The sequence below is a fragment of the Protopterus annectens genome, chromosome 6.part0 (assembly GCF_019279795.1).
Source record: "Protopterus annectens isolate FY-2018-M chromosome 6.part0, PAN1.0, whole genome shotgun sequence".
Taxonomy (NCBI): domain Eukaryota; kingdom Metazoa; phylum Chordata; order Ceratodontiformes; family Protopteridae; genus Protopterus; species Protopterus annectens.
The window spans coordinates 870,149,971-870,175,454 of record NC_056737.1 but is presented as its reverse complement, the minus strand read 5'-3'; the positions used below and the strand labels follow the sequence as shown (position 1 = coordinate 870,175,454).

The following is a 25,484-nucleotide window of genomic DNA, read 5'->3' as shown; positions in this document are numbered from 1 at the left end:
TTAGGTTTCCTGGCCTCCTGCAGGACTGCAATCATGTCCTCATTGTACAGTTGTCTGCAAGGGATCAGAATTCTATCCCCCAGAGGGTGAGGTGTAGAGATTGCCTTTGTGGGTGGATGAGAGATCCCTTGTCCTATGTGAGGTCCAATCTGCAGGATAACTTGTGGTGATTGTCCTTGGCTAAATGCAGAAGGAGGGGGGAACCAGTGCTGTCTTGGCCAAAAAAAAGTCACCAGCAAGATTTTTGACCTGATTCAGCAGGACTTTCTGAATAAGAGGGAAGGGGAGGGGATGCATAAAGAAACCTCTCCTTTCAAGAAACTGAAAAAAACATCCGTCGCCCTCACCTGAGGGTTGTGGAGCCTGATGCAGAAAGAGAACTTGTCTGCTCATGGCAGAGGCAAATAGATCTATGAGGTGTACCCCATCTATGGACTAGATCCAGAAAAACATCCCTGTGGAACATCCATTTGTGGGAAAGTAACATGGACCTGCTTAAGGTGTCTGCCAGAGTTCTGTTTGGGAGGGATGCAAGTTGCCTGAAGTGTTACTCCCTGTTGCGTGGTCAGCTCCCACACAAGAGCTACTCTGCAAAGTAGGATTTTGCCCCCCCCCCGTTTGTTGACATATCACAAAGTACAGTTTTGTACCTACCATAAATGCAGATGTTAGAGTGTTCACACTGCTGCAGTCATCACACTTGGGTCATCTGCCATCAGGCAGTCCTGCAGTCGGCCCGAGTTCCAACTGGTCCGGCGTCGGTTGCTGTCGCTTTTTCCCCTGACGTCAGTGCGACAGGGGTATAAAAGAGGCAGCAGACGCCATTTTCTTCAGTTTTTCTTGCCCCAGATGTCAGGTGCCCCCAAATAGGAAGGCAATACATAATCCTAAATAAATTACATAAGTAGAAAACAATAGCTACATAAGTAGAAAACAATAGCTACAGCTATAAGCAAATACACCATATAGAAATGCATCTTAGAGATTGTATCAACAGGGAACTATAGATAAAACCCAGGTAAAAAAAGGGAAAGGTGGGAGGGTAACCTGGACTGCAGCAGTGTGAACACTAACATCTACATTTATGGTAGGTACAAAACTGTACTATGTTCATATTGTTACACTGCTGCAGTCATCACACTTTGGTTGAATCCCAAAGCTAAGGCTGGGCGGTTGGTACTAAACAGGGTTTGGAGAAGCTAGTAGGCCCTGCAAAACTGCAGTGGCAAAGCCAGCTCTGGTTTTTGGGTATAGAGGTAAGTGGTAGTGCTTGGTGAAGGTGTGCACTGAACTCAAAGTTGCAGCTTCCAAAATATCCTTGGTTGGTACCCCTCTGAGGAAGGCTGCTGATGTTGCTGTAGCCCTAGTGGAATGAGGCCTAATGTTACCAGGTACAGGTTTCCCATGGTGTGTGTAGCAGAAATGGATACAATGTCCTATCCATTTTGAAATGGTCTGTTTTGATATAGGCTTTCCTTGAGATCCTGCAGCACAGGATACAAAGAGCTGATAAGATTTTCTGAAAAACTTTGTTTTATCCAAGTAGAAACGTAATTGCCTGTGAATGTCCAAAGAGTGTAGGAGCCTTTCCCCTTTATTCTGGGGGTTTGGATAAAAGGTGGGTAAATGGATGGTTTGGTTTAGAGCCACATTGGATACTACCTTTGGCATAAAGGAAGGGTTAGTTCGTAAAGAGACTCTGTCTTGATGAAAAATGATGAAAGGCTCCACTGCCATTAGGGCCTGTAGTTCTGAGACTCTTAGTGCTGAGCTTATTGCTAGCAGCAGGGCAGTTTTCCATGATAAAAATTGTAAATCAGCTGAAAAAGCTGGCTCGAAGGGCAGTAGTGTAAGTTTTTCCAAAACAAAATTGAGGTCCCAAGTTGGTGATCTTCAGGGCGGTCTTATGTTCTTGGCCCCTCTGAGGTACTGTCTTAATAATGGAGGTGAAAAAATAGGATCAGTGTTGTAATGAGCTGAAATAGCTGAAGCGTGGATCTTTACAGATGAAAAGGAAGGCCTTTGTGCAACATCTCCGTTAAATATTGCAGAATGAGGAATATTTGGGACAAGAGGATTTTGGCCTTTAGCCTGGTTTCAGGCGCAGAATCTTTTCCATTTGTCCGAGTAGGTTTTCCTGGTGCTGGGTCTCCTGGCCTCCAGAATGACATCCATAACAGCTGTAGAGAGGTGTTGACAGGTTGTTTAGATAATCTGCCATGCAGCCAGATTTAAAGTCTTGAGCTGGCTGTGTAGAATCTGATTGTTTTGCCGAGTCAGCAGGTGAGGAACTTTAAGCATCTACTTCTCTGAAGTACAGGTCAACACCAAGGGACTCTGGCTAACAAAGTTTGCAGATGACTGCAAACTGGGAGCCATTATTGAATCCCCAAATGATGTGGATACTCTACAAAAGGGCCTTACAGAAACAGATGCTTGGTGCCAGAGCCATGGGCTGAAGCTCAATGCCAAGAAATGTATTGTTATCCCCTTTGGGAAAAACATGTATCCATGAATTACCATATAGGTGGCAGTACACTAAACACAAAGTGTGATGAGACTTAGGGACACAGGTAGACACTGGTCTCGCCTTCGATAACCACATCGCCACAACAGTCAGGAAATCCTTCTATGTTGCACACCTCATCACGAAGGGCTTTCCATCCAGAAAAAAGGAGGTCATTGCCCCACTGTACTCATCCCTCATTAGACCCATTACAGAATACAACGCCCCATTTGGTATGTACCTCAAGACATCTGCAACAACTGGAAAGGCCTCAGAAATACCTCACTAAAAGAATCACAGGCCTAAAACAGATGCCCTACGCTGATCGTCTTAAAAAAACTCCAGCTATACTCTGTCGCATATCTACTCAGAGGCGATCTCTGCTTAACATACAAGGCCATGTCAAACCCAGAGCTGTTGGACATGCTACACTTAAAGAAATCCTAATCCCTCAGAGCTACACGCTCCAGGGATCTAAACCTTGTCATCACAATAAACAAAACATGCTGGAGGGATAGGTTCCTGACCCAGAGACTCCCCAGACTCTGGAATAGATTGCCCATACATGTCAAGCAGAGTGCCTCTTTGGACCTCTTCAAGAGGAACCTTGATGATTGGATGGGAGAAAGGAAATTCACCCCAGGGATCACGTCAGTCGCCCTGCTAGACAGAGGTCCAGGAAAGTAAATAATGTGGGAAGAAATAGCCAGGGAATTGTTATGGCTAGGCTTGTATAGGCCCTAGGGCTGATAGCCTAGTACCAACCTATGAACCTATGAATTTGAGGTAAAATCCATGGTGGGCCTTGAGCCATGTTCCTTAATATTGGATACCCTTGTTAGCGTGGCCAGTCTGGAGCAATGAGTATCATTTGTGGCCTCTCTAATCTGGCTTTTAGCAGCACCTTTGCCAGAAGAGGCAGTGGAGGAAAGGCATACACTGTTAGTGTTTTCCAACTGAATGAGAGGGCGTCCACTTTCCAAGCTAGAGTGTGGTATGTCCTTGTGCAAAACGTTTGCAGTTGGTAGTTTTGGAGGGAGAAAAACATGTCTGGGCTCCCCCATTTTTGAGTTATCATTGTGAATACTTGTGGGTCTAGTTTCCACTCGTGAGGATCCATGATATTTCTGCTTAGTTTATCTGCCAATGTATATTTCTTTCCTGGCAGGAATTGTGCTTGTAGTTGAACTTGGTAGGTCAGTGCTGTGTTCCACAAGGTCATTACTTGCCTGAATATGGGGTAGGAATGTGTGCCCCCCTTGTTTGTGTACCACATCACTGTGATGTTCAGTCTTTATTAGAAGTTGTCCTGGATGTAGGTGGTCCTTGAAAGCTGTTAGGGCATTTTGTACAGCTAGCATCTCTTTTTGATTGATGTGGAGATGCATTTGATCTGCAGACCATTTGCCCTGAATACACTGTCCTGCCATGCATGTGTGAACCCAGGCGTAATCCAATGCATCTGTTGTCATTGTTTGCCTGGCTGTGGGCAAGGTGAAAGGCTGACCCTTGAGGTGACATGCCTGAGCCCACCATAGAAACTCCTGTTGAAGGCAGGGAATTGGTGGTATTGTTTCCAAGCTGTGGCTGTGTTGAGTCCATATGCTTTTCAGGTACCATTGTAATTTCCTCATATGCAGTTTGGAATATGGTATTAGTAGTATGCAAGATGCCATGAATCTCAAGGCCTGCAGAATTTTTCTTGCAGGGAGTTGTGTCTTTGTTGCCATTTTGAAGTATTGAGTCAGCTGTCCTTGCTTGTCTGGAGTAAGATAGGCCATCTGGGCCGTTGTATTTAAGCTGGCACTCAGGAATATTATGCCTTGTGAGGGCACTAGTTAGACTTCTTTTCGTTTACTGTGTACCCTAGGCAACTTAGTAGGTTTTTTACAAATGCCAGATGTTTTAAAAGAATGTCCTTGTTGTCTGCTTGAATAAGGCAGTCGTCCAGGTATGGATATATTTGGATTCCTCTTTGTCTGCAGTATGCAATTACTGGTGCCAGGCATTTTGTGAAGACCCTGGGCACAGTAGATAAGCCAAAGGGCAGAGCAGAGAATTGGTAATGAGTTGCACCTGCTATAAATCGGAGGTATCTTCTGCAATTTTGTCTGCTAGGGACATGCAGGTATGCCTCCTTGAGGTCCGTTACTAGCCAAGCCTTCTTGTCCAGCATGGGAAGAAGTTGCTGTAGTGTGAGCATCTTTAATTTGGGTACTTCCATGTTTAGAACTGAAAGGTCCAGAATGGGTCTCCAGGCTTTGTCCTTTCGGGGAACCAGAAAGAGTTGAGTAAAATCCTTGTTCTTGCACCTGTTGAATGGCTCATGTCCAGGAGTGCTGTAATTTGTCTGAGCCTCTGCCCGATGATTTGATGGCAGGTTTGGCATTCCTTTTATCCTTGATAAAGTGTGAAAGTGGAACCTGTATCCTTGAGTTACAATATTTAGGACCCATTTGTCTTTTGATGATGATGTGCCAATAGTCTGCAAAAAGTGCAAGTTTTCCTCCCAAGGGAGCTGCCAAGAGTGATTTGCTTGGCAGTCTGACAGGTAAGTCATTGTGATAGTCCTTCTGATAGTTTGAGATCGGTCTTCTCCTCCTTTCTGGGTTGTGGCACCCCATTGTCGTGGCTTGTAAGAGCCTTGTGGCTGACCTCTGCGCCTTGGGTGTCTGTATTTGCCACTCTGAGGTCTGTCAGAAGTTGGAAAGGACCCGTTTTTGGTTGGCCAATTTCTGCTGAAACGAGGGGGTTGGACCTGTAAAAAATCCTTGACAGTCTGCATAGATTTTGCCTTATCCTCCATTTTCTTTAAAACCTCTTCTGCTTTCACACCAAATAAAACATCCTGCTGTAAGGGTGCATCCAATAACTTTGCTTTAACATGATCAGGTAAAGTTTGTTCTTTTAACCAAGCATGCCTACGAATGACAGACCCTGTTACAGCTGCTCTGCAAGAAGCTTCCAATGAATCAAATCCACATTGCAAAGTAAGTTTTCCCACTTGTTCTGCTGCATGCAACAAATCTTGCATTTACTTCTAAATCAGGCTGCTCTGTTTTGAGTGCTCATTTTTAGTTTTAATCGAGACATCAAATATTGTTGATATTTCAGCATGTGAAACTGGCAATTTAAGGCCCTCATAACTAGAGTAGCTGAGGTATATACTTTCTTTCTCCATCTGTCTAGTGCTCTAGAATCCCTTTCAGACAGTACAGGATTTTTAGCAATAGAGGCCTTAACCCCTTTGGGACCCTGGGAAATGGTTTCTGGGTCAGCAACAGGGCTTTTATATAGGAATTTATGTGAGTCAGGGGACTCTGTAGTATCTGTCTGGTTTGGCTGGTGCAGGAGGTAATGAATCTGGGTTAAGGCTAGATTCTGAATAATCGTCATCCACAATGTCTAACAGGTGGAATAGCAAGGGGTCTGTGCTGGGGTAGTAAGAGGAACTCTGAGCCTTTTCTTAGAATCAGAGTAATCCTGGCCTTCCCAGTGGAAATGTTCCCTCATGGTATGTAAAAAGTTCCCCAAAAGAGTAGTCTTCTGGGGGAGATGCTGAAGGAGTAGACTCTTCAGCATCAGAGTCTTCATAAGGGGGGGAAAAAAAAAAAAAAAAAAAAAAAGAGTACTCCTGTTCCTCAGAACAATCTGAGGTAATGGAAACCTGGTCAGAGGAAGCGTAGTCCTCCCCCTGTCTAGGCCTTTTGCCAGGTGGGGGATGGGAACCAGTGGGGGATGGGAACCCCTGATTAGGGTAATTAAGTCTTCTGCCATCTTAAGCATCTGTTTCTTCGGCATGGGGCCTTGCACTGGAGACTGCTGTACAGGCTTCCTTACTTTTAATGGAGTTTTCAGTTTTGCAAAGGATTTAATAGTAAGTGTAGTCCGTCTGAGGACACCTTCAGCAACTGATGGGCTTTCAACTGCACAGGAATCCCCATCAGCCATGGAGTCGGAAGGGCCTAAAGATAAAGGCTCTGGAGGCCCTGCAATCTCCGCTTGGGAGTTGGATGCAGGCTGGAGTTCTAAATCAGAGGTAGTCAGGGGCTGCGTAGGCACCTCACTGAAAACCGGAGAACCGGCGGCTGGCCTAGCAGAGGCCTCAGTGTCTGGTTTGGGTCTCTGCTGCCTATCCTTATCTTTGCGCTTTTTATGCTTCCCAGTCGGTTGCTCCAACGGCATGGTATAATTAAATTTTCTACCAAAATAATGTTGGGCGAAATCAAACCGACGTTTAATAGTTAGTTAAACCAAGCACAAAACAGACAACCTGTGACGTCGTGGTCTGGGCCTAGGCAAGGGATACAATAAGAATGAAAATCCTTATGAGGTATTTGCTTCCCACAAGAAATGCAATTAACTTTTTCTGACATCGGACTGAGGCATGAAAAGGTTCCCCCAACGGGGTACTTAGCTTTATTGAAGATTTCGGTCTGAAATTCAATTTGAAAATCTCAGGAGTCGGCCGACCGGCACTTGCGAACTGCTTCTGCTTCGGGCACCGTGTGGCAAGAAAGACTGAAGAAAATGGCGTCGGCTGCCTCTTATACCCCTGTCGCACTGACGTCAGGGAAGAAGCGACAGCAACCGATGCCGGACCAAGACTTTGGAACTCGAGCAGACTGCGGGACCACCTGATGGCAGATAACCCAAGTGTGATGACTGCAGCAGTGTAACACGGATCTGTGGTATTGTCTGTGTATAGTTTTAGTGGGCCCTGTGTCAGTTTGGGTAGAAAAGCTGTCAATGTTAGGAGAATTGCTCATCTCTCTCGCAATGAAGTGCTCCTGTTTGAGATATTCTGGCCAAGCGCCCTGGACTTCTAGAGCTCCAATGTTTCTCCCTAACCATTGTCTGAGGTGTCTGAACATTTCTTGCATTGGCAAGGAGGGTTGCAAAGGCAGACCCAGGTTGGGGTTCACCTGAGTCAACCACCATTGAACCTCTTTTTTCAGCGGCAGGGTACGACGAGAATTTTGTATGCCAGAAGATGAGTGTGTTGAGTCCAAATGGATCTTTGGTACCACTGAGGTTTCCTTATGTAGACCCCTGCTAACGGTAACATGGGAATGGTTAAAGCCATGTGGCCCAGGAGCCTGAGGTACTGCCTGGCAGTTAATTTCTTTGCTCTGCAATACCAAGGACAGGTACTGTATTCAGTTTTCCACCTTTTTGGGGTGGTAAGAATGCCTTCATGATGTCTGTAAGAAATTCTGCACCAAAGATACTGGGCAGGGGTCAGGGAGGGATTTGTGATTTATCTGGAACCCCACAGCCTGCAGGAGGGAGAGGGTTTTCTGCAAATGGAGTAGGAGGGATTCTTTGCAATTCACCTGGATGAGGTCATCTAGGCAATGGAAAATAAGAATTCAGAGTCTTGCAGTAGGTGATCAATGGAGCAAAGGCAATTGGTGAAAACCCTTGGAACTGTAGAGTACAAAGCCGAGAATTGATAGTGAGGAGAGGCCACACTGAAACAAAGGTATCTTCTGAAATTGGGCCTTATGGGCATGTGAAGGTAGGCATCCTTTATGTCCAAGGTGTCCCATGAACCCTTGAAGTAAGATCGGGGGAAAAATTGTTCGGAAGGTGGGCACTTTCAGGAAAAGGTTTAGGTAGGACAGACCCAAAACTGGTCTCCAGGACCCTCTTCTTGGTACTACAAAGAGCCTTTAATAGAAATCTTTTCCCCATGCTGTCTGTGGGGCATCCTGAATGGTGCCCTGGGCCAAGAGATCATCAAATACAGCTTGAAGGAGAGGGACGGTATCCTTGGGGGGGCTGAGGGATATCCCTTCCAACTGGGGAGGTGGGGGGTGATCCAAGTCATGAAGTACCCTCCATTATGGAGAGAACCCACCTGTCTGTAGTCATGCGTCTCCACACTTGGAGACAGTGAGAGCCTTAGTGAAAGAGGGACAGAGGGATATGGGGGGGGGGGGTGGATGGATTCAAGAGTGGCAGGTAGTCACACACTACCTGCCCTGTCTTGAAGCTGAGGTTTTGTGCTGGTGGTTGTGAATGTCTGGCAGAAGTGGATTGTTTCTTGGCAACCTTCCTGGGTATTGGAGAGAGCAGTGAGCGCTTCCTAATAAATTGGGTTTGGAGAATAATTCCTTTGAAACTTGGGGATAGGAGACACAAATGTTTTATGTCCCGTACCTCCATCCCCTTTTGTTGCAGAGTCTTAAAAATATGCGACCTTGGAGCCAAACAGAACTGAACTGTCAAAAGGCTCATCAAGCAATTTTGCCCTTACATCATCTGATAGTGGCTGTAGTCCTAGCCACGCACATCTTTCACTAGAATATTTAGCTGTCTCAGGGACTTTGTAAAATCAGGTCTGCATCCAGCAGGGGGCCAATAGTCAGGATTCAGAGAAGCTGCAATGAAAGCATCAAGGAATGCTGGGCAGCACTGGGGGGGATAGCTGAGGGGGTAGGGGAATCCATATGGAGATCACCACAGTAACTTTTCTGTACCTCTATCATCTCAGATGAATCCCTACTTAAAGTGCTCCCTCATCTTAGCAATGGTTTCCCCAAAGGTGAGATCTGCTGGAGAGTTTGCTTCAGCTGATTCTTCCTCTGGGGAAGCATAGCTGGGAGAAGGGAGATGGGAAGCATAAGAGTGAATCTTCTGAAGACTACTCATAAGATTCATCCTCTTCCACCTGGGAGGGGTCTAAGGCTTGGAGCCTAGGGCTCAAAGATAGCGGTACTGGTGAGGCTACTGTAGAAGCAGGTCTTAAGACCATAAATGCATTCAGGAGACTTGTGTGTGAAAGTCTGCCAATCTGGATGGCTTTCCACAGAAGGAGAGGAAGGCCTAGCAGGGGTCTCTGCAGGAGCTGGCCTAGGGTATGACGGCAATGAAGAACTGGAAGGGTCCGTCCAGTCGGCCAATACAAACCTGGTGCCGCCGCCCCGCGGAGACAGATGTCTGCAGGGCCTCGAAGGATGTGCCTTCCGCACAGGGTTCTGCCGCTTCCACATTGGTACCCGCTGTACCTATCAGGGCAATAATAGATCATTCCTCCAGACTGTCAGCCATAGGATGAATGTCAGAAGGCAGAGGCGCAGCAATCACTGCAGGCCAGAAGGTCTTGGCTTTTTTCTTGGGTGGTTCAGCGGGCAGATTGGACATCCCCTCCATGCCCAACGCTAGCCATTTGAGGCACTGATTCTCAAGATATATATTGAAAGCGTGGAGTCGCTGCACAAAGTTTTTGGGACGAAGGCCTGGCAAATGGTGCAGGCCTTATGGTCATGCAACAGCCCAAAGCAGGAGAGCTTGTGGGCATCCTTGTAGGGAATCTTGATGGCTGCACTTGCACTTACACTTTCTGAATGACATGAACACTAGCATGCAATGACACACATAAAAGGTTCCCCAACAGGACACATCTTAAAATCGTAGATCAGATGGCTGGGATGGCAGAACAGCAGATTTTCAACTGGCAGCAGAGAAGTTCTGAGGGATAGTGTGTGCAGACGTCACTTTTATGGCCCACATTCATCTAGCCACGTCGGATGCCCCCACGCACCATGCAGTGACTGCAAACTTTTGAAGACTGGCCGGACTTTCGGATAGCAAGAGGGGGAAACCCAAGAGTACAGAATACTGTAACATGAGAATAGAAGGACATCACCTTTCATAACGGATTTGCACAACCTACAGGTGAACAGGGAATGAGACCGACTTACAGTATAAAAATTAGAAATAGCAGCTAATTGAAGCTTGATGTTAGAGAAGCTAGCACCCTCCTCAAATAGAGTACTAAGCAACAGAAAGTCTGAAACTGGTGCTAAGAAAGGGTCAAGGTTTCTGTTTGTAGCCCAAGTGACAAACCTTTTCCACTTACTGGTGGGGAATTAAGCCTGGACTGTCTCACTAGGGTTGGAAGTGGAAAAACCAAGCTGTCAGTCTGAGGGCAGAAAAATTCAGATGCTGCATCCCTGACGGGTGAGAAAAGAGGTCCCAACTTGGCTCCAGTATCCAAGGAGGATATTTCAAATGATACCAGAAGGGGAACCACACCTGTCGAGCCCAGAAGGGGGCAATGAGGATGACAGAGCTCTTTAATGGACTAGTGCATCCCTCTGGGACTCCTCTGAGGAGGGATCAGAGCAAAGAACTTGCTGCATTTGTTGAGGGGAGAGGCAGAGGCAAAGAGGTCACAGCAAGGTTGACCCCAGTTACTGAAGATAATGTTCATCACCGACTGAGGGGCCACTCTGCAGGACCAAGAGCATCTGCCAAGTCTGTCCGCATCTGCCAAGTCTGTCCACTAGATCGTTGGTTTTCTCCAGGATATGTATTGCAACTAGAAGGCGGTCTGAAGTTATTTCCCAGTCCCACACCCTCATGGCCTCTCTGCACAAGAGGTAAGAACAGGTGCCTCCTTGTTTGTTAATGTACCGGACATGTCAGTGTGTATTACAATAGTTCCTAAGGGGAGAGCGTCCTGAAAGGCTTGCAACATTAGGAAAACTGCCCTCATCTCTAGGACATTGATATGCAAGGGTTTAAAAAAGGCCTGCCTAGGAGATTGACTGTATCCACCAGTTGGTGACGCTTGCAAACTGGAGTCATTCTGATAGGGACAACGGATGAAAGATGGACCACTGCGCCGCCAATGTCCACTGAACTACACAAAGACTCTGGCTAGAGGAACAAACAGCTGCTGACATGGATCTTAGGACTTCTAAAACAATCTGTGCAGGAGGGGCCTGTTGGGATAACAGTTCCCACACCAGATTCCTCAGTGGTGTTGTGCAGTGTAAGGGGAGAGAAGCTATCTGATCCCTCGTGCTCAGCTGTGTCCCTATAATTTCCAGGTTCTGCAAAGGAGCCAGGTTGGACTTCAGGTTTATGGTGATGCCCACAGGATGTGATAATTCTATTAAGTAATCCCTGGCTTGGATTAGTTGATGCCCCATGCAAGCGGTAAAGAGCCAAATTGTCTAAGCATGGAAACACCAGGAATTCTTATGCCTCATGTGAGCCGCTACTACTGCCATGTATTTGAACACCCGGGGAGGGTTGTGGTGAGCCCAAAAGGGCAGTGCTCTGAACGAATCATTGGCTCCAAGCTGGAAGCACAAATATCCCCTAAAGTGCATGTCTACTTTGATGTGATAGTACACATCCTTGAGATCCATCAAGCACATCCAGTCACCTTTATGCAACAGTGGCAGAATGGACCACCATAACTATTCAGAACCTCTACTTCTTTACATAGCTATTTACTTGCTTGGATCCAGAATGGATCTTGGGTCCCCTGTTTTTTTTCTGCACCAAGAAAGAGTAGGTTCTGAATCTTTTTTGCTCGGCTGGGACCTCTTGGATGACACTCGCAGCAGCTGCTGAATTTCTTGTGCTGCTTGCTCCCTCTGACTGGGCGGCACATCACAAAAGTTCTTGGAGGAAGAAAAAAGGGAATGCAATTGCCTCTGATTATTATGCTTAGCATACAACAGTTGAGCCAACTGGGTCCAGGCTTCTAGTGCAAAGCTTGCCAGCCCCGACTGCCTGCAGAGATGAACAGTTGGGCAGCATTTCAGGAGCTTAAGTAGGGCTTGTCAGAAAAGGTTCTCTAAAGCCTTGGTTCTGTGAGCTCCCTCTGCTTCTTGGGCAGTGCCTGCCATCAACCCCTCCCTTCTGCCTCAAGAGGAGGGTTCCCCGCATGGGTCCTGGTAAGGGCCTTGGGATTTGCAAATTCACATTTTCTTGCCTCCACACTGGTTCCTGGAGAAGGACCTCTGGGGCGTAGAAAATTTGATTCCTACAGCAGAAAGGATCTTCCCATCCTTTTTGCTGCAGGTGAGTGCATTTCGAAGCAATGGCCCAAACAGTGAGGAGCCATCGTAAGGGCCATTCACAAAGGATGCCTTAAAGGGCTCTGCAAAAGCATAGCCTCATCCAGGCATGCCTCCTTAGGGAACATCCTGAACCGGCTGCTCGTGAGGTACCCTCCGTGGTATGAAAGATTAATCTCAATGAGCTGGTGACAGAACAGAGCGGTCAGCTTGGAAGAAACTTTAAATTCCTCCACAGGCAATGACTCAGAGATGCTGACAGTGCCTTGATCAGATCTCTGAAACTACATGGCCCATTTTACCCAGCTTAACAACTTCAGTGCAAAAGTGGCCAAGATGTAAACGTGTGTTCCAATCCTGTCCAACACTCTAGACTCCTTGTTAAGCAGACTCACACTGGCAGTTTCATCTGCCAACTCTTAGTGGCTGCAGCCACTACGACGGCATCAACTAAGGGACCCTTGCTCCAATGTTTTCTATTTGCTGGAGGTACCAGGAACCCATCAGGTGGCTTTGGTATGGGCTCAATGGTATCTGGTTCCTTCCATGCCCAGCGGGCTACAAAATCAACCTGGGCTTCCACTTCGGGGGGGGGGGGGGCACATAGGACATAGATGGGCCTGTCCTAAACACCTCAAAGAGAACAAGACTCCTGAGAAGGTTGGGCAGACCACCCACCTTTTTGCTGCAGGATCTCTAGGATGCCCCCGAAGGAGACATACTCAGGTGGGATTGGGGGAATTCTGCCCCCTCAAAGCCAGTGCCCTCTAAGGACTACAATGGTGAGTCAGCATGCCTCCTTTTGCAGGTCTTCTTCAGGTGGTCTTCCACAGCTGGGTACTCTGGGGAACTGTCGGAAGAAAGGGATTCCTCCTGGCCAGGGAGATCATGGAGGCACTGGGGACAGGTTGACTCATGGCAAAAAGAATGGGCTCAAGGTCTCAATCTGACAGGGGTGGACTGCAGGACATGCGTTGATGATGTCCAACTCGGGAGAAAACATCTCCACTACCTGAAAAGCCGACTGACCAAGACAGGTCCTGTCTCTCTCCCCCAAAGCCAGAGGGAAAACAACCAGAACTCTCCCCAAATCCAAAAGGGAACAGACCAGATCTATCAAGTGCTGAGGCACCTGACCCCATTACCCCAGACCAAACACCGACACCACAGCTCCAAGACGCACTCTGGTCTGACAGAACAGAACAGGGCTAATCAAGGGTAACGTCAGCACTGAGAAAGGCAGCTTCTCCTGCACAGAGCCTGACACACAGCAGTCCCGAATCTTGTAACTCCGGAACTGCAGGTCGGATCAGAGAGTTCTGGTGGTATGGCCGAAGTAGCTCACAGATCAGAGGACAGAGCCAGGACTACCCCCATCTGGATCTTGGCCTTGAGGAATCTCTTCCTGTCCACATCCACCTCAGACCAGCTTCTAGCGGACCTGGACGAAGCAGATGAGGTGGGGTCTAGAGTGTTTAGATTTAGTAGAGTCAGCCAGGAACAGTCGAGGCTCTCAGATCCTGACAAACTAGATCAGAGGCAGCCAGATCCAAAGTTTTCTTCGACTTCGTCTTAGGCTCTAGACAGTCCCTTGGGGAGACCGGGAGTGACCTCTTTTTTGGAAGCTGGTGAAGCAGCAGCCAAGGAAGGAAGAAACAACCTGGGAATCAATTTCTCCCATCAGCCAACACCTGTGGGTTGACAGACCCACAGACTGTGCAATCCGCTTTCAAAATGATCATCCTCCAAAATATACGCACTCCTTGTAGGCATCCTGGTTGGCGATTTTATCCCCCCCCAAATAAAAAATCGGCAACATTTAAAACCAGGTGAAGGCTTGTCCACCAAAGCCCACAAAAAACTGCCACAGCTAAAGGGTAACCAATGTTAAGACCATCTGTAATACTAACTAAATTTAACTACAAGTTTAAATTTAAAACTTTGCTACCTAACTGAGAAAGCACTTTTAACAGCAACTTTTCTTTCTTTCTTTTTTTTTTTACAGATAGAAAAAAAAGTTAACAGCTTCACACGCACACACACAGAAGGGAAAGGAAAAAATAAAGGAGGGAGGATTTCAAAAAACTAATATGAATCCTCAGAGAAATTCCCACAAGCTTGAGAGTACAACACCCACGTCCAGATGCTGAAGTGGCAAATGAGATCAGAGGTACTTGGGTGGATGTGGTGCGTTATGGGTAAGAGGGAGGAGCTTCACAGTTGGATCCAAGTATGTACAGTGTGGCCAAGCCAGATATGAGACCCTATCATGAGGAATGAAGACATCAGATCGTATGTTTAATTCATAGCCATACACCCCACCCTAATGTGAAATTATTGTGACTATGGCTCACAGGGGAACATACTGAACAACCTTGACAAGACCGATCATCTCAGGAAATGCAGCAGCTGGGAGGGGTGGTTGCAAGAGAAATCAGCAGACACCAGTTCATCTACTGTGCAGAGAGGGTTGGCAGCTTGGACCACTGCAATGCCAGCCTCAATTGATCCAATTAGAGAGGCTATGACTAACAAGAGCTTACCTGAAAAGCAGCATAGCAAACCCAAGTAGGCAGCATTACAGGCACGTGCAATCCCCACAGAATCTGTGGTTGTAATGAGAAAGCAAACAGCAGTAGGCACAATCCCCTACTGCTGCCTAGTTAAATCCCTTCCACCATCCAACCCACAACCCCACCTCCAATACCTGTATATGAATGGGCACAGATAAATCATCTTCTGGATGCCAAACTACTTTAAAGTCACTCTATACTGCAGGAACACGTTGGGATTTGCAGTCCAGCCCCAGACTAAATAATAGTCAGCATTAATACTGCACTTACCTTCTCAACTTTCTTTTCAAGAATGTCCTTCATAATTTTACACAGATTTTCAAATTTAGACTTCTTTTCTTCTTGTTTCTTTTTCTCTTCCTCATCCTCTGGAAGTTCAAGACCTTCTTTAGTAACAGAGACTAAGGTCTTTCCCTCATACTCCTTCAGCTGTTGCACACAGTACTCGTCAATTGGCTCGATCATATAGACTACCTCCAAACCATGTTTCTTCAGGCGTTCCACAAATGCAGAATTTGCTACCTGATCCTTGCTTTCTCCTACAAAAGAGGAAACAATCGAGATTTGAGTGTAGAACAAAAGGTACGCAAAACTGTTTAGGCATTCAACAATTCCCGCTTTTCAAATGTCAGTCAGTACTTTTGTCTTAGACTACAGTTATCAAAAGATAAAAAAAAAAAAATTATGCCAACATCATTTTAAAGATGATCATTCTTTTTGGCACAAGTGTCCCTTCACCTTCCTCTTTTTGACATGCTAAACTTGGAAAGAACCTGGATTTAAACATAAAAGGTACATGCATTCGGATTTAACCCTTTATCTTTTGTTACAATCAGCGCTATTGTTTACAAGAAACATACCAGTAATAAAATAAATGTGTTTCTGGTTCTCCTTCATACGGGAAATGTAATCTGCAAGGGATACCATTTCATCTCCAGATGCAGAAGTATAGTACCGGAGCAGCTCTGAAAGCTTTTTGCGGATCTGTGAATCTTCATGGATTCCAAGCTTAGGAAAAAAAAAAAAAAAAGTATTAAACTTTTCTACTTTTACCACAGTTGCTAGCCAAGAGATGCAAGTCTAGGATGAGTCAAAAATCATGCTGCAAGCTTGTTTCACACAGTTCTGCCTCCCACCCAAAACTGCCTTTTATAGAACACTTCTGTACAGAATCAAAACTGCAATGTTCACAACAGGATGAAATAAATCAGAATGCTTACCCTTGCTCACGCATTTTTAATGACCTTTAACAGCTGTCTTGCCATACAACTGTCTTGTTACAGCTATTACATTACTGCAGCAGAAAACCTGCTACTATCAGCTACACTTTTGTCTCGACTAAAATGTGCTTTAAACACACTAAGGTCATGTAAGGGATGTAGCACAGCAATGGAACACTGGAGGGAACATATGGGAGAGAGTTAAATGTAGTAAACCCACTGAGCCTTGCATTTTTATACCAACACTTTCCAAATTGCAGACAACCCTATTTTGTACCATTACGGACTACCTGGAAAAGGTACAAAAAGTACACTATGCGGTTTCTAGGCGGTCAGGACAAGGAAAATTTGGTGTACTCCGAAGTATCAAAACTGTGGAAAGGACTGGCTTTACCAAGGACTCCTTGTGTGCTGAATCACCAAAAGCTTCTGCTAATGCCTGAAACAGAACATTGGTATGAAAAATTAAGCACTGTAGAAGTCAGGCAGAAAACTGGTCAGTAGTACAGCATTCATGAAAGAGACTCTTCAGGCTACCTTAAAGCTATTTGGATGCAACTGTGTATGTAAAAAGGACTAAATAGTCTATTCCAGTTACACAAGGCATTCTAGAATGGAAGAGTGTTTAGATTTGATAAATAACTGCCAAATGAATGCAGTATCTGGAAGAGAAAAAGTACAGTTGTGTACCTACCATAAATGTAGATGGTGAGTGTATTCACTGTTGCAGTCATTACTCTTGGGTTATCCTGCTGGCAGGCTACCCTCCGGCCAGAATTCCAAAGTCTAGGTCCAGCGTTGGTTGCGGTCACCTCTTCCTTGACGTCAGTGCGCCAGGGGTGTAAAAGATGCAGCAGACGCCATTTTCTTCAGTTTTTCTTGCCCCAGATGTCAGGTGCCCCCAAATTGGTAGGCTGAAAAAAATATGCCAATAAAAATACATGCACAAAAATAACATTCCCTTTGTCTACAAGCAAACACATCAAATAGGTTGTATAGGATAGAGAAATGCAGAAAAGTCCCAGCAAAGAGAAGGGGGATGGTGGGTGGGTAACCTGGACTGCAACAGTGAATACAACATCTACATTTACGGTAGGTACACAGCTGTACTATGTTCGTTTTCACTGTTAGTCATTACTCTTGGGTTGAATCCCAAAGCTGAGGATGGGTGGCTGGGCTAAATAGGATTAGCAGAGGCTATGAGGCCATGCAGAACTGCAGTGGCAAAGCCTGCTCTCTGGACTTAAAGAGGTAAGTGGTAGCACTTTGTGAAAGTGTGCACTGAACTCCAAGTAGCAGCCTCTAAGATCTCTTTGGTGGGTACTCCTCTGAGGAAGGCTGCTGAAGTGGCTGTTGCTCTGGTGGAATGAGTCCTAATGCCCTTAGGCACTGATCTGCCATGTTGAAAATAGCAGAAACGGATGCAATGGCCTATCCATTTAGAAATAAGTCTGTTTTGAGATAGCCTTTCCTTGTGATCCTGCAGCATATGACACAAAGTTGCTCAGTTTTTCTGAAAGCTTTAGTTCTGCCCAAGTAGAAACGTAACTGCCTGTGCAAGTCCAAAGAATGCAGAATTTTCTCACCCTTCTGTGGATTTGGATAAAAGGTAGGCAAGTGAATGGTTTGGTTGAGGGCCACACTGGATACCACCTTAGGCATGAATGTAGGGTTTGTCCTCAGAGAAACCCTGTCTGGATGAAAAATGATAAAAGGTTCCACAGCCATGAGTGCTTGTAACTCAGATACTCTCCTTCCAGAGGTTATTGCTAGGAGCAGAGCTGTTTTTCAGGATAAAAATTTTATATCTGCTGTTGAAGCTGGCTCGAAAAGAGGCAGTGTGAGTTTTTCCAAAACATAATTTAGGTCCCAGGCCGGAATTGGTTCTCTCCTTGGAGGACTGTTTTTGTCCCCTCTGAGGTACTGCCTTATTAAAGGATGAGAAAAGATAGGTGGTTCCATATTGTAATGGGCTGAAATGGCAGAGGCATGAATCTTAACTGATGAGAAAGAAAGGCCTTTGTTCAGCATCTCAGTTAGGTATTGTAAAATCCGAGGTATATTCGGTACACACGTGTCAATGCCTTGTTCCAAGCACAGAATCTCTTCCATTTTTCTGCATAAGATTTTCTGGTACTGGGCCTCCAAGATAACATCCATAAAGTACAGTTTTGTACCTACCATAAATGTAGATGTCCGAACTGGATAGCATCTGCAGTCATAACAAGTGGGTTGTCCTGTCGTCAGGCAGCCCTTCAGTCGGCCGGATTCCAAAGTCCGGGTCCGGCTTCGGCTGATGTCGCACTTCACCCGACGTCATCTCTGTTGGTCTTCGGGTATAAAGGCATCAGCCGACGCCATTTTCCTCAGTGTTTCTTGCCCCAGATGCCAGTAGCCCTCTTGAAGGCTAAAATTTGGATAGATGCCAATGTTTCCAAAAAGATAGAGGTAAACACAAAAATAAGCATGTATGTACATATATACAAACAAATACACCATAAAGACTCCCCACCAGCTAGCTATTAAGAGGGTAAACACCCTAGGAGTACCACAGAGGGAAGGAGGGAGGTAATCCTGACTGCAGATGCTATCCAGTTCGGACATCTACATTTATGGTAGGTACAAAACTGTACTATGTCCTTCATGGATGCATCTGCAGTCATAACAAGTGGGTAGAATACCATAGCCAACTAGGGAGGAGGATAAAAGTAGATTATGGTGTGTTTAGGATCCCTTGCAGTACAGCAGTGGCAAACCCTGCTCGGGATCTGGAATATAGAGGCAAATTATAATGCTTGGCAAATGTATGCACGGAGGTCCAAGTAGCCGCCTCAATAATGTCTTTGGTTGCCACTCCTCGTAAGAAGGCTGTGGTAGTGGCTGTTGCCCTTGTAGAATGAGGTCTTATGTTCTGTGGAATTGGTTTTCCATGGAAGGAGTAACAGAATCGTATGCAATTTCCTATCCATTTGGAGATTGTCTGTTTGGAAATAGCTTTTCCTTCCCTTCCTGTTGCATAGGCTACAAAAGTTGGTCAGTCTTTCTGCTACTTTTGTTCTGTCCAAGTAGTAGCGTAGCTGTCTATGTACATCCAAGGTATGCAGTATTCTTTCCCTCTGTTTTGTGGGTTGGGAAAGAAGGTAGGTAGGTGGATTGCCTGGTTTAAAGACACTCTGGATACCACCTTAGGCATAAATGTAGGATTAGTCCTCATGGACACTATCTTGGTGGAAGATTAGGAAGGGTTGCACTGCCATTAAGGCCTGTAGTTCTGAAACCCTCCTTGCTGAAGTAATTGCCAGTAGGAAAGCAGTTTTCCATGACAGGTGTTGTAGGTCTGCTGTTGCTGCTGGTTCAAAGGGTGATAGTGTCAACTTTTCTAGCACAAAGTTTAAGTCCCAAGCTGGTAATGGTGGTTTCCTTGGAGGTTTTACATTCTTGATTCCTCTGAGGAACTGCCTGAGCAAAGGGTGCGAAAAACAGGTGGATCAAAGCTGTATTCTGCTGAAATAGCTGATGCATGTATCTTGATGGAGGAGTAGGACAGGCCTGAATGAAGAAGTTCGGCCAGATACTCCAGAATGTTAGGCATATCTATGTTTGACACATCTTTTCCTCTTTCAGTACTCCAAATGACAAACCTTTTCCATTTTCCAGCATAGTTCCTTCTTGTTGAAGGTCTGCGTGCTTCAAGAATAATGTCTTTAACTCTTTGGGAGAGTTCTGAATTAGCTGCTGCTATGTGATGTTCCATGCAGTCAGTTGCAACGTTTTTAGGTTTGGATGTATGATGCTGTAGTTGTTCTGAGTTAACATCAAAGGCATCAGGGGTATTGGCCACATTGTTCCGAGACATGCTCCTCAGCAGTGGGTACCAGTGTTGTCTTGGCCAGTTTGGAGCTATCAGGATTATCCTTGGACGTTCTTCCTTGATTTTTAGTAGTACTTTGTGTATCAAGGGAAGAGGTGGGAATGCATATGCTGTTAGGCCTTTCCAGCTGAAGGAGAGCGAATCCACTTTCCATGCTAGTGGGTGGAATGTCCTTGTGCAGAATTTTTGAGCTGGTGATTGAGAGGTGATGCGAATAGATCTATCTGAGGCATTCCCCATTTCTTTGAGATGGTCTTGAAGATGTCCGGGTGCAGCTTCCATTCGTGGGCATCCGATGTGGTTCTGCTTAATATGTCTGCTAGAGTGTTTTCATTTTCCGGTACAAATATTGCTTGTAACTGCATGTTGTAGCTGCGTGCCAGGTGCCACAGCTCCAAAGTCATTCTGCATAGGGGTATGAATGAGTGCCTCCCTGTTTGTTGATGTACCACATGACTGTGGTGTTGTCTGTCCTTATCATCAACTGGCCCTCTGAGAAATGGTCTGAACTTTTGGATTGCCAGTTTTACTGCCAGCATTTCTTTTAGGTTGATGTGCAGGTGAAGTTGATCCTGTGTCCACAATCCTTGCACGCATTTGTCCAGCATGTGGGCCCCCATCCTAGGTCTGAAGCGTCTGTTGTGATGGTCTGGCTTGCTTGACATCTGCGAAAGGGTAGGCCTGGGTTTGACTGGCATGCCTGAGCCCACCATAGGAACTCCTGTTTTAAGCATGGAATTAGTGGGATTTCTGTTTCTAGGCTGTGTCTGTGTTGGGACCATAAATTCTTTAGGTACCACTGTAGTTTTCTCATATGTAGTCTGGCAAATGGGACCAAGATTATGCATGATGCCATGAAGCCCAAGGCCTGCAGTACTTTTCTTGCTGTTAACTTGTTCAGTTTTGTTAGTGCCAAGAAGTAAAGAGGAGTTCTTTTGTTTTTCTGTAGTTAGGAATGCCATTTGTTTTACTGTGTCCAATTCCGCCCAAGAATGTCCTTGTTTGGGATGGTATCAGCCTTGACTTTTGTAAATTGACTGTGTATCCCAGTGCTTGTAGCAAGTAAATGACCCTTTGTAAATCTGTTGTCAGCTTGCTTTTGTTGTCCCTTGTAGCAGGCAGTCGTCCAGGTATGGGTAAATTTGAATTCCTGTAGTCTGCAATGGGCGATTACTGATGCCAGGCATTTTGTGAATACTCTGGGCAGTAGATAAGCCAAAGGGCAATGCTGAGAATTGATAGTGCTCTGATCCTGCAAGAAATCTGAGGTATCTTCTGCAGATTGGTCGAATGGGGACGTGCAGGTATGCCTCCTTGAGATCTAGAGTTACCAGCCAACACTCCTTGCCCAGCATGGGAAGAAGTTGCTGTAGGGTCAGCATTTTGAATTTTGGGACAATGATGTATGTATTTAAGGTGGACAGGTCGAGAATTGGTCTCCAACTTTTTTTCCTTTCTTGGAACTAGGAATAGTCTGGAGTAGAATCCCTTTCCTTGCTCTGTTCTTGGCACTCTCTCGACGGCTCTCATGTTTGCTAACTCCATTATCTGTTGTAGAGCCTCTGTTTTTTGATTTGGAGGTAGATTTGGCATTCCTCTTTTGGCTGGTAAAGTGTGGAAGTGGAACCGGTAACCTTGATCTATGGTTTGTAAAATCCACTTGTCTTTTGTTATGTAGTGCCAGTTTTTTGAAAATAAGGTTAACTTTCCGCCTAGAGGAGCTGCTATTTGTTCCCTGGTAGGCGGATTTAGGGTTAAGTCACTGTGGTTGTGTTGATGTAGTGGCAGTGGTTGTGTCTGTGCCTCTGTTACCTTGCCACTGTCGTCCTCTGTAGGCACCTCCTCTGGAACGTCTATTCCTGCCCCTTTGAGATCTTGTGGAGTCAGGAAAGGACCAATTTTTGGCAGGCCAGTTCCTGCTAAACCTTGGGGTTGAACCTGCAAGAAATCTTTAACCGTTTGAACAGATTTTGCCTTTTCTTCCATTTTCTTCATAACCTGCTGGGCAGGTGTACCAAACAAACTTGTCTTATCCATAGGAGCATCTAGCAACTTAGCTTTAACATGATCCGGTAAAGCTTGCTCCTTTAGCCATGCATGCCTTCTTATCACTGTGCCAGTCATGGCTGATCTAAATGAAGCCTCCAGTGCATCATAGCCACATTTTAAGGAATGGTTACTAACCTGTTGTATGTTATTTACCATTTCTAATACATATTTCTTATCAAAAGATTCATCAGTGGTTAGCTTTTTAGTTAACTGATCAAGCATAAACTCTTGGTATTGTATCATGTGAAACTGACAGTTTAAAGCTCTAGCTGAAGTGTAGACCTTTTTACCCCATCTGTCTAATGACCTTGCTTCCCTTTCAGAAGGAATAGGGTTTTTAGCTATGGTCGCGGCTACTGCCTTGGGACCCTGGGATATAGTTTCGGGGTCTGCAAGTGGGGCCTTGTAAAGGTGGTGATGAGTATCTGGTACCCTGTAAAATCTGTCTGGTTTGGCAGGGGCTGGGGGTAAAGAATCTGGAGCGGAGCAGACATCATTGAAAGCATCATCCACCACAGAGAGAACAGGAGGTATAGCTAAGGGCCTGTGCTGTGGAAGGTGCAGAAAGGTCCTAAGTCTTTTTCTGGAGTCTGAAAAATCCTGTTGCTGCCATTGGAACTGCTCTCGCATGGCATGTAAGGTTTCCCAAAGGAGAATTCTTCTGGTGGGAAGCAGCTGGAATGGATTCTTCAGCATCAGAATCTTCAAAATTGGAGAAAGGAGCCTCTGGCTGGTCAGTTATGTCTGATTCATCAGCAGAATCATCAGAGGACACTGGCTCAGGGGCTCTGCCCTAGGTCTCTTCTCTGGGGGCTGAGAGGCCCTGTCTGGGTGAGATTGAGATCCTCTAATTAATGAAATTAAATCTTCTGCCAAAGTAAGCATTTGAGAACTAGAAGAGGGCCTGGTAGTGGGGGGTTTAACAGGCACTGTTTTAGTAGTCTTGGCTGCTTTAGCCCTGGCGTAGGCCTTAATGGACATGGCTGCTGGAGGCCTAGCAGCACCACGTGCTGGGGTAGAGACATTCAAGGGAATGGTGTCTGATAAGTCAGTGGCAACCACCGTAGTGGATAAAATTTCTGAGGCCGATTCAAGAGTGGTAGCAGGGGCCTCAGTTGTAGAGATAGTTTCAGCTGTACTTTGAACAGTTTTCTCGGTTTCGGCCGAAACCGGGACACTCGCGGTTTGCTTAACCATGGTTTCGGCCGAAACCGCGGACCGCGAATGTCAGTCTTTATCTTTGCGTTTTTTGGCAGATTGGGTAGTCGGAGGATCCGACGGCATAATGTACGCAAAATCAGAACCGAAAAACTGTTCTGCAAACTCCGACCGACGCCTAAGCGTTCGTCGGTTGAAAGAAGCACAGGCCGAACAGGCTGCTACGTCGTGGGCTGGGCCTAAACAAGGCAGACAGTAAGAGTGGAAATCTTTATGAGGTATTTGTTTCCCACAGGTTAAACAATTATTAACTTTTTCTGACATCGGCTGAGGCAAGAAAGAGTCCCCAACGAGGTACTTAGCTTTAGAAGTCTTCGAAGTAGTATTCGGTAGAAGTAATCTCTGGATCCGACCGACCGGCACTTGCGAACAGCTTCTGCTTCGGGCGCCACGCGGCAAGAAAGACTGAGGAAAATGGCGTCGGCTGATGCCTTTATACCCGAAGACCAACAGAGATGACGTCGGGTGAAGTGCGACATCAGCCGAAGCCGGACTTTGGAATCCGGCCGACTGAAGGGCTGCCTGACGACAGGACAACCCACTTGTTATGACTGCAGATGCATCCATGAAGGACATCAGCTTTTGAAAGAGGAGTGTTCTGAATGGTTACATTATCCGCCATGCTGCCAGATTTAAGGTCCTGATTTGGCTGCGCAGGACTTGATGGTTTTGTTGAGTCAGCAAGTGAGAAGTCTGAGGTAATATCCATGCTGGACCTTGAGACAAAACTGGGTACCAGTGATGACGTGGCCAGTCTGGTGCAATCAGTATCATTTTTGGCTTTTCTTGTCTGACCTTTAGGAGTACCCTGGGAAGGAGAGGCAGCGGAGGAAAGGCATATACTGTTAGATTTTTCCACCTGAAGGATAGGGCGTCCACTTTCCATGCTTGCTTGTGTTAAGTCCATGTGCAAAATCTCTGCAATTGGCAGTTGTGAGGGGAGGCAAATAGATCTATGTCTGGGCATCACCATTTCCTTATGTTGAAGACTTGTGGATCCAGTTTCCATTCGTGGGGATCCATGAGGTTTCTGCTTAGTTCATCTGCCAGAATATTTGTTTTTCCTGGCAGGAATTGTGCTGGCAAGTAAATTTGAAAAGCCAATGTGTCCCATAAGGTCATTGCTTGTCTGCAGAGAGGGTAGGAATGGGTACCTCCCCGTTTATGTACCACATGACCGCAGTATTGTCAGTCTATCAGTAGTTGTCCTGGATGAAGCAGGTCCTTGAAAGCTGTCGGGGCATTTTGAACAGCTAGCATCTCTTTTTGATTGATGTGAAGATGCACCTGGTTTGCAGGCCATGTGCCCTGAATACATTTTCCTGCCATATGGGCCCCCCAGACATCATCTGATGCATCTGTTGTCAGTGTCTGTCTGGTTGTGGGTAAACTGAATGGCAGACCCTTGTTGTGGTGACAGGCTTCTGCCCACCATCGAAACTCCTGTTGCAGGCAGGGAATGAGTGCAATTACTGTCTCCAGGCTGTGGCAATGCGGAGTCCAAACACTTTAGATACCATTGTAGTTTCCTCATATGCAATCTGGCATATGGAATTAGTAGAAATCAGGATGCCATGAAACCCAGGGCCTGCAGGATTTTCCTTGCAGATAAGTGGGTTTTTGTTGCCAATTTTTTCAAGTAAGAAGACAGTTGCTTTTGTCTGGCATGAAATAAGCCATCTGGGCAGTTGTATTTAAGCTTGCACCCCAGAATATCTCGAGAGGGCACTAATTTTGATTCCTTTTCGTTTACTGTGTACCCTAGGCCAGTGAATAACCTTTTTACAAACGCCAGATGCTTTAGAAGAAGGTCTTTGTTCTCTGCTTGAATTAGGCAGTCATCCAAGTAGGGATGTATATGAATTCCTCTTTGTCTGCAAAATGCAATTACTGGAGCCAGGCACTTTGTGAAGACCCTGGGCGCAGTAGATAAGCCAAAGGGCAGTGCAGAGAATTGGTAATGCATTGAGCCAGCTATGAATCTGAGGTATCTTCTGCAAGATTGTCTGATTGGGACATGCAGGTATGCCTCTTGGGTCCAAAGTTACGAGCCAAGCCTTCTTGCCCAGCATAGGCAGTAGCTGCTGTAGAGTCAACATCTTGAATTTTGGAACTTCCAGAAACATATTTAGTATAGACAGGCCCAGTATTGGCCTCCAGGTTCCATCCTTCCTGGGTACTAGGAAAAGACTGGAGTAAAATCCTTGCCCCTGCTCTTGTGGT

General features: G+C 45.9%; 1 protein-coding gene across 1 annotated transcript in view; it reads right to left on the bottom strand.

Moving 5' to 3' along the window:
- LOC122804587 (heat shock protein HSP 90-alpha-like) overlaps positions 1-25,484 on the bottom strand; it is an 856,879-nt gene that overhangs the window by 280,685 nt on the left and 550,710 nt on the right. Inside the window, exons 8-9 of the mRNA XM_044074543.1 lie at positions 15,764-15,911; positions 15,174-15,442 (exon numbers count right to left, since the gene is read on the bottom strand). Coding sequence (XP_043930478.1) covers positions 15,174-15,442; positions 15,764-15,911 — 417 coding nt within the window. The remainder of the gene's footprint in view (positions 1-15,173; positions 15,443-15,763; positions 15,912-25,484) is intronic.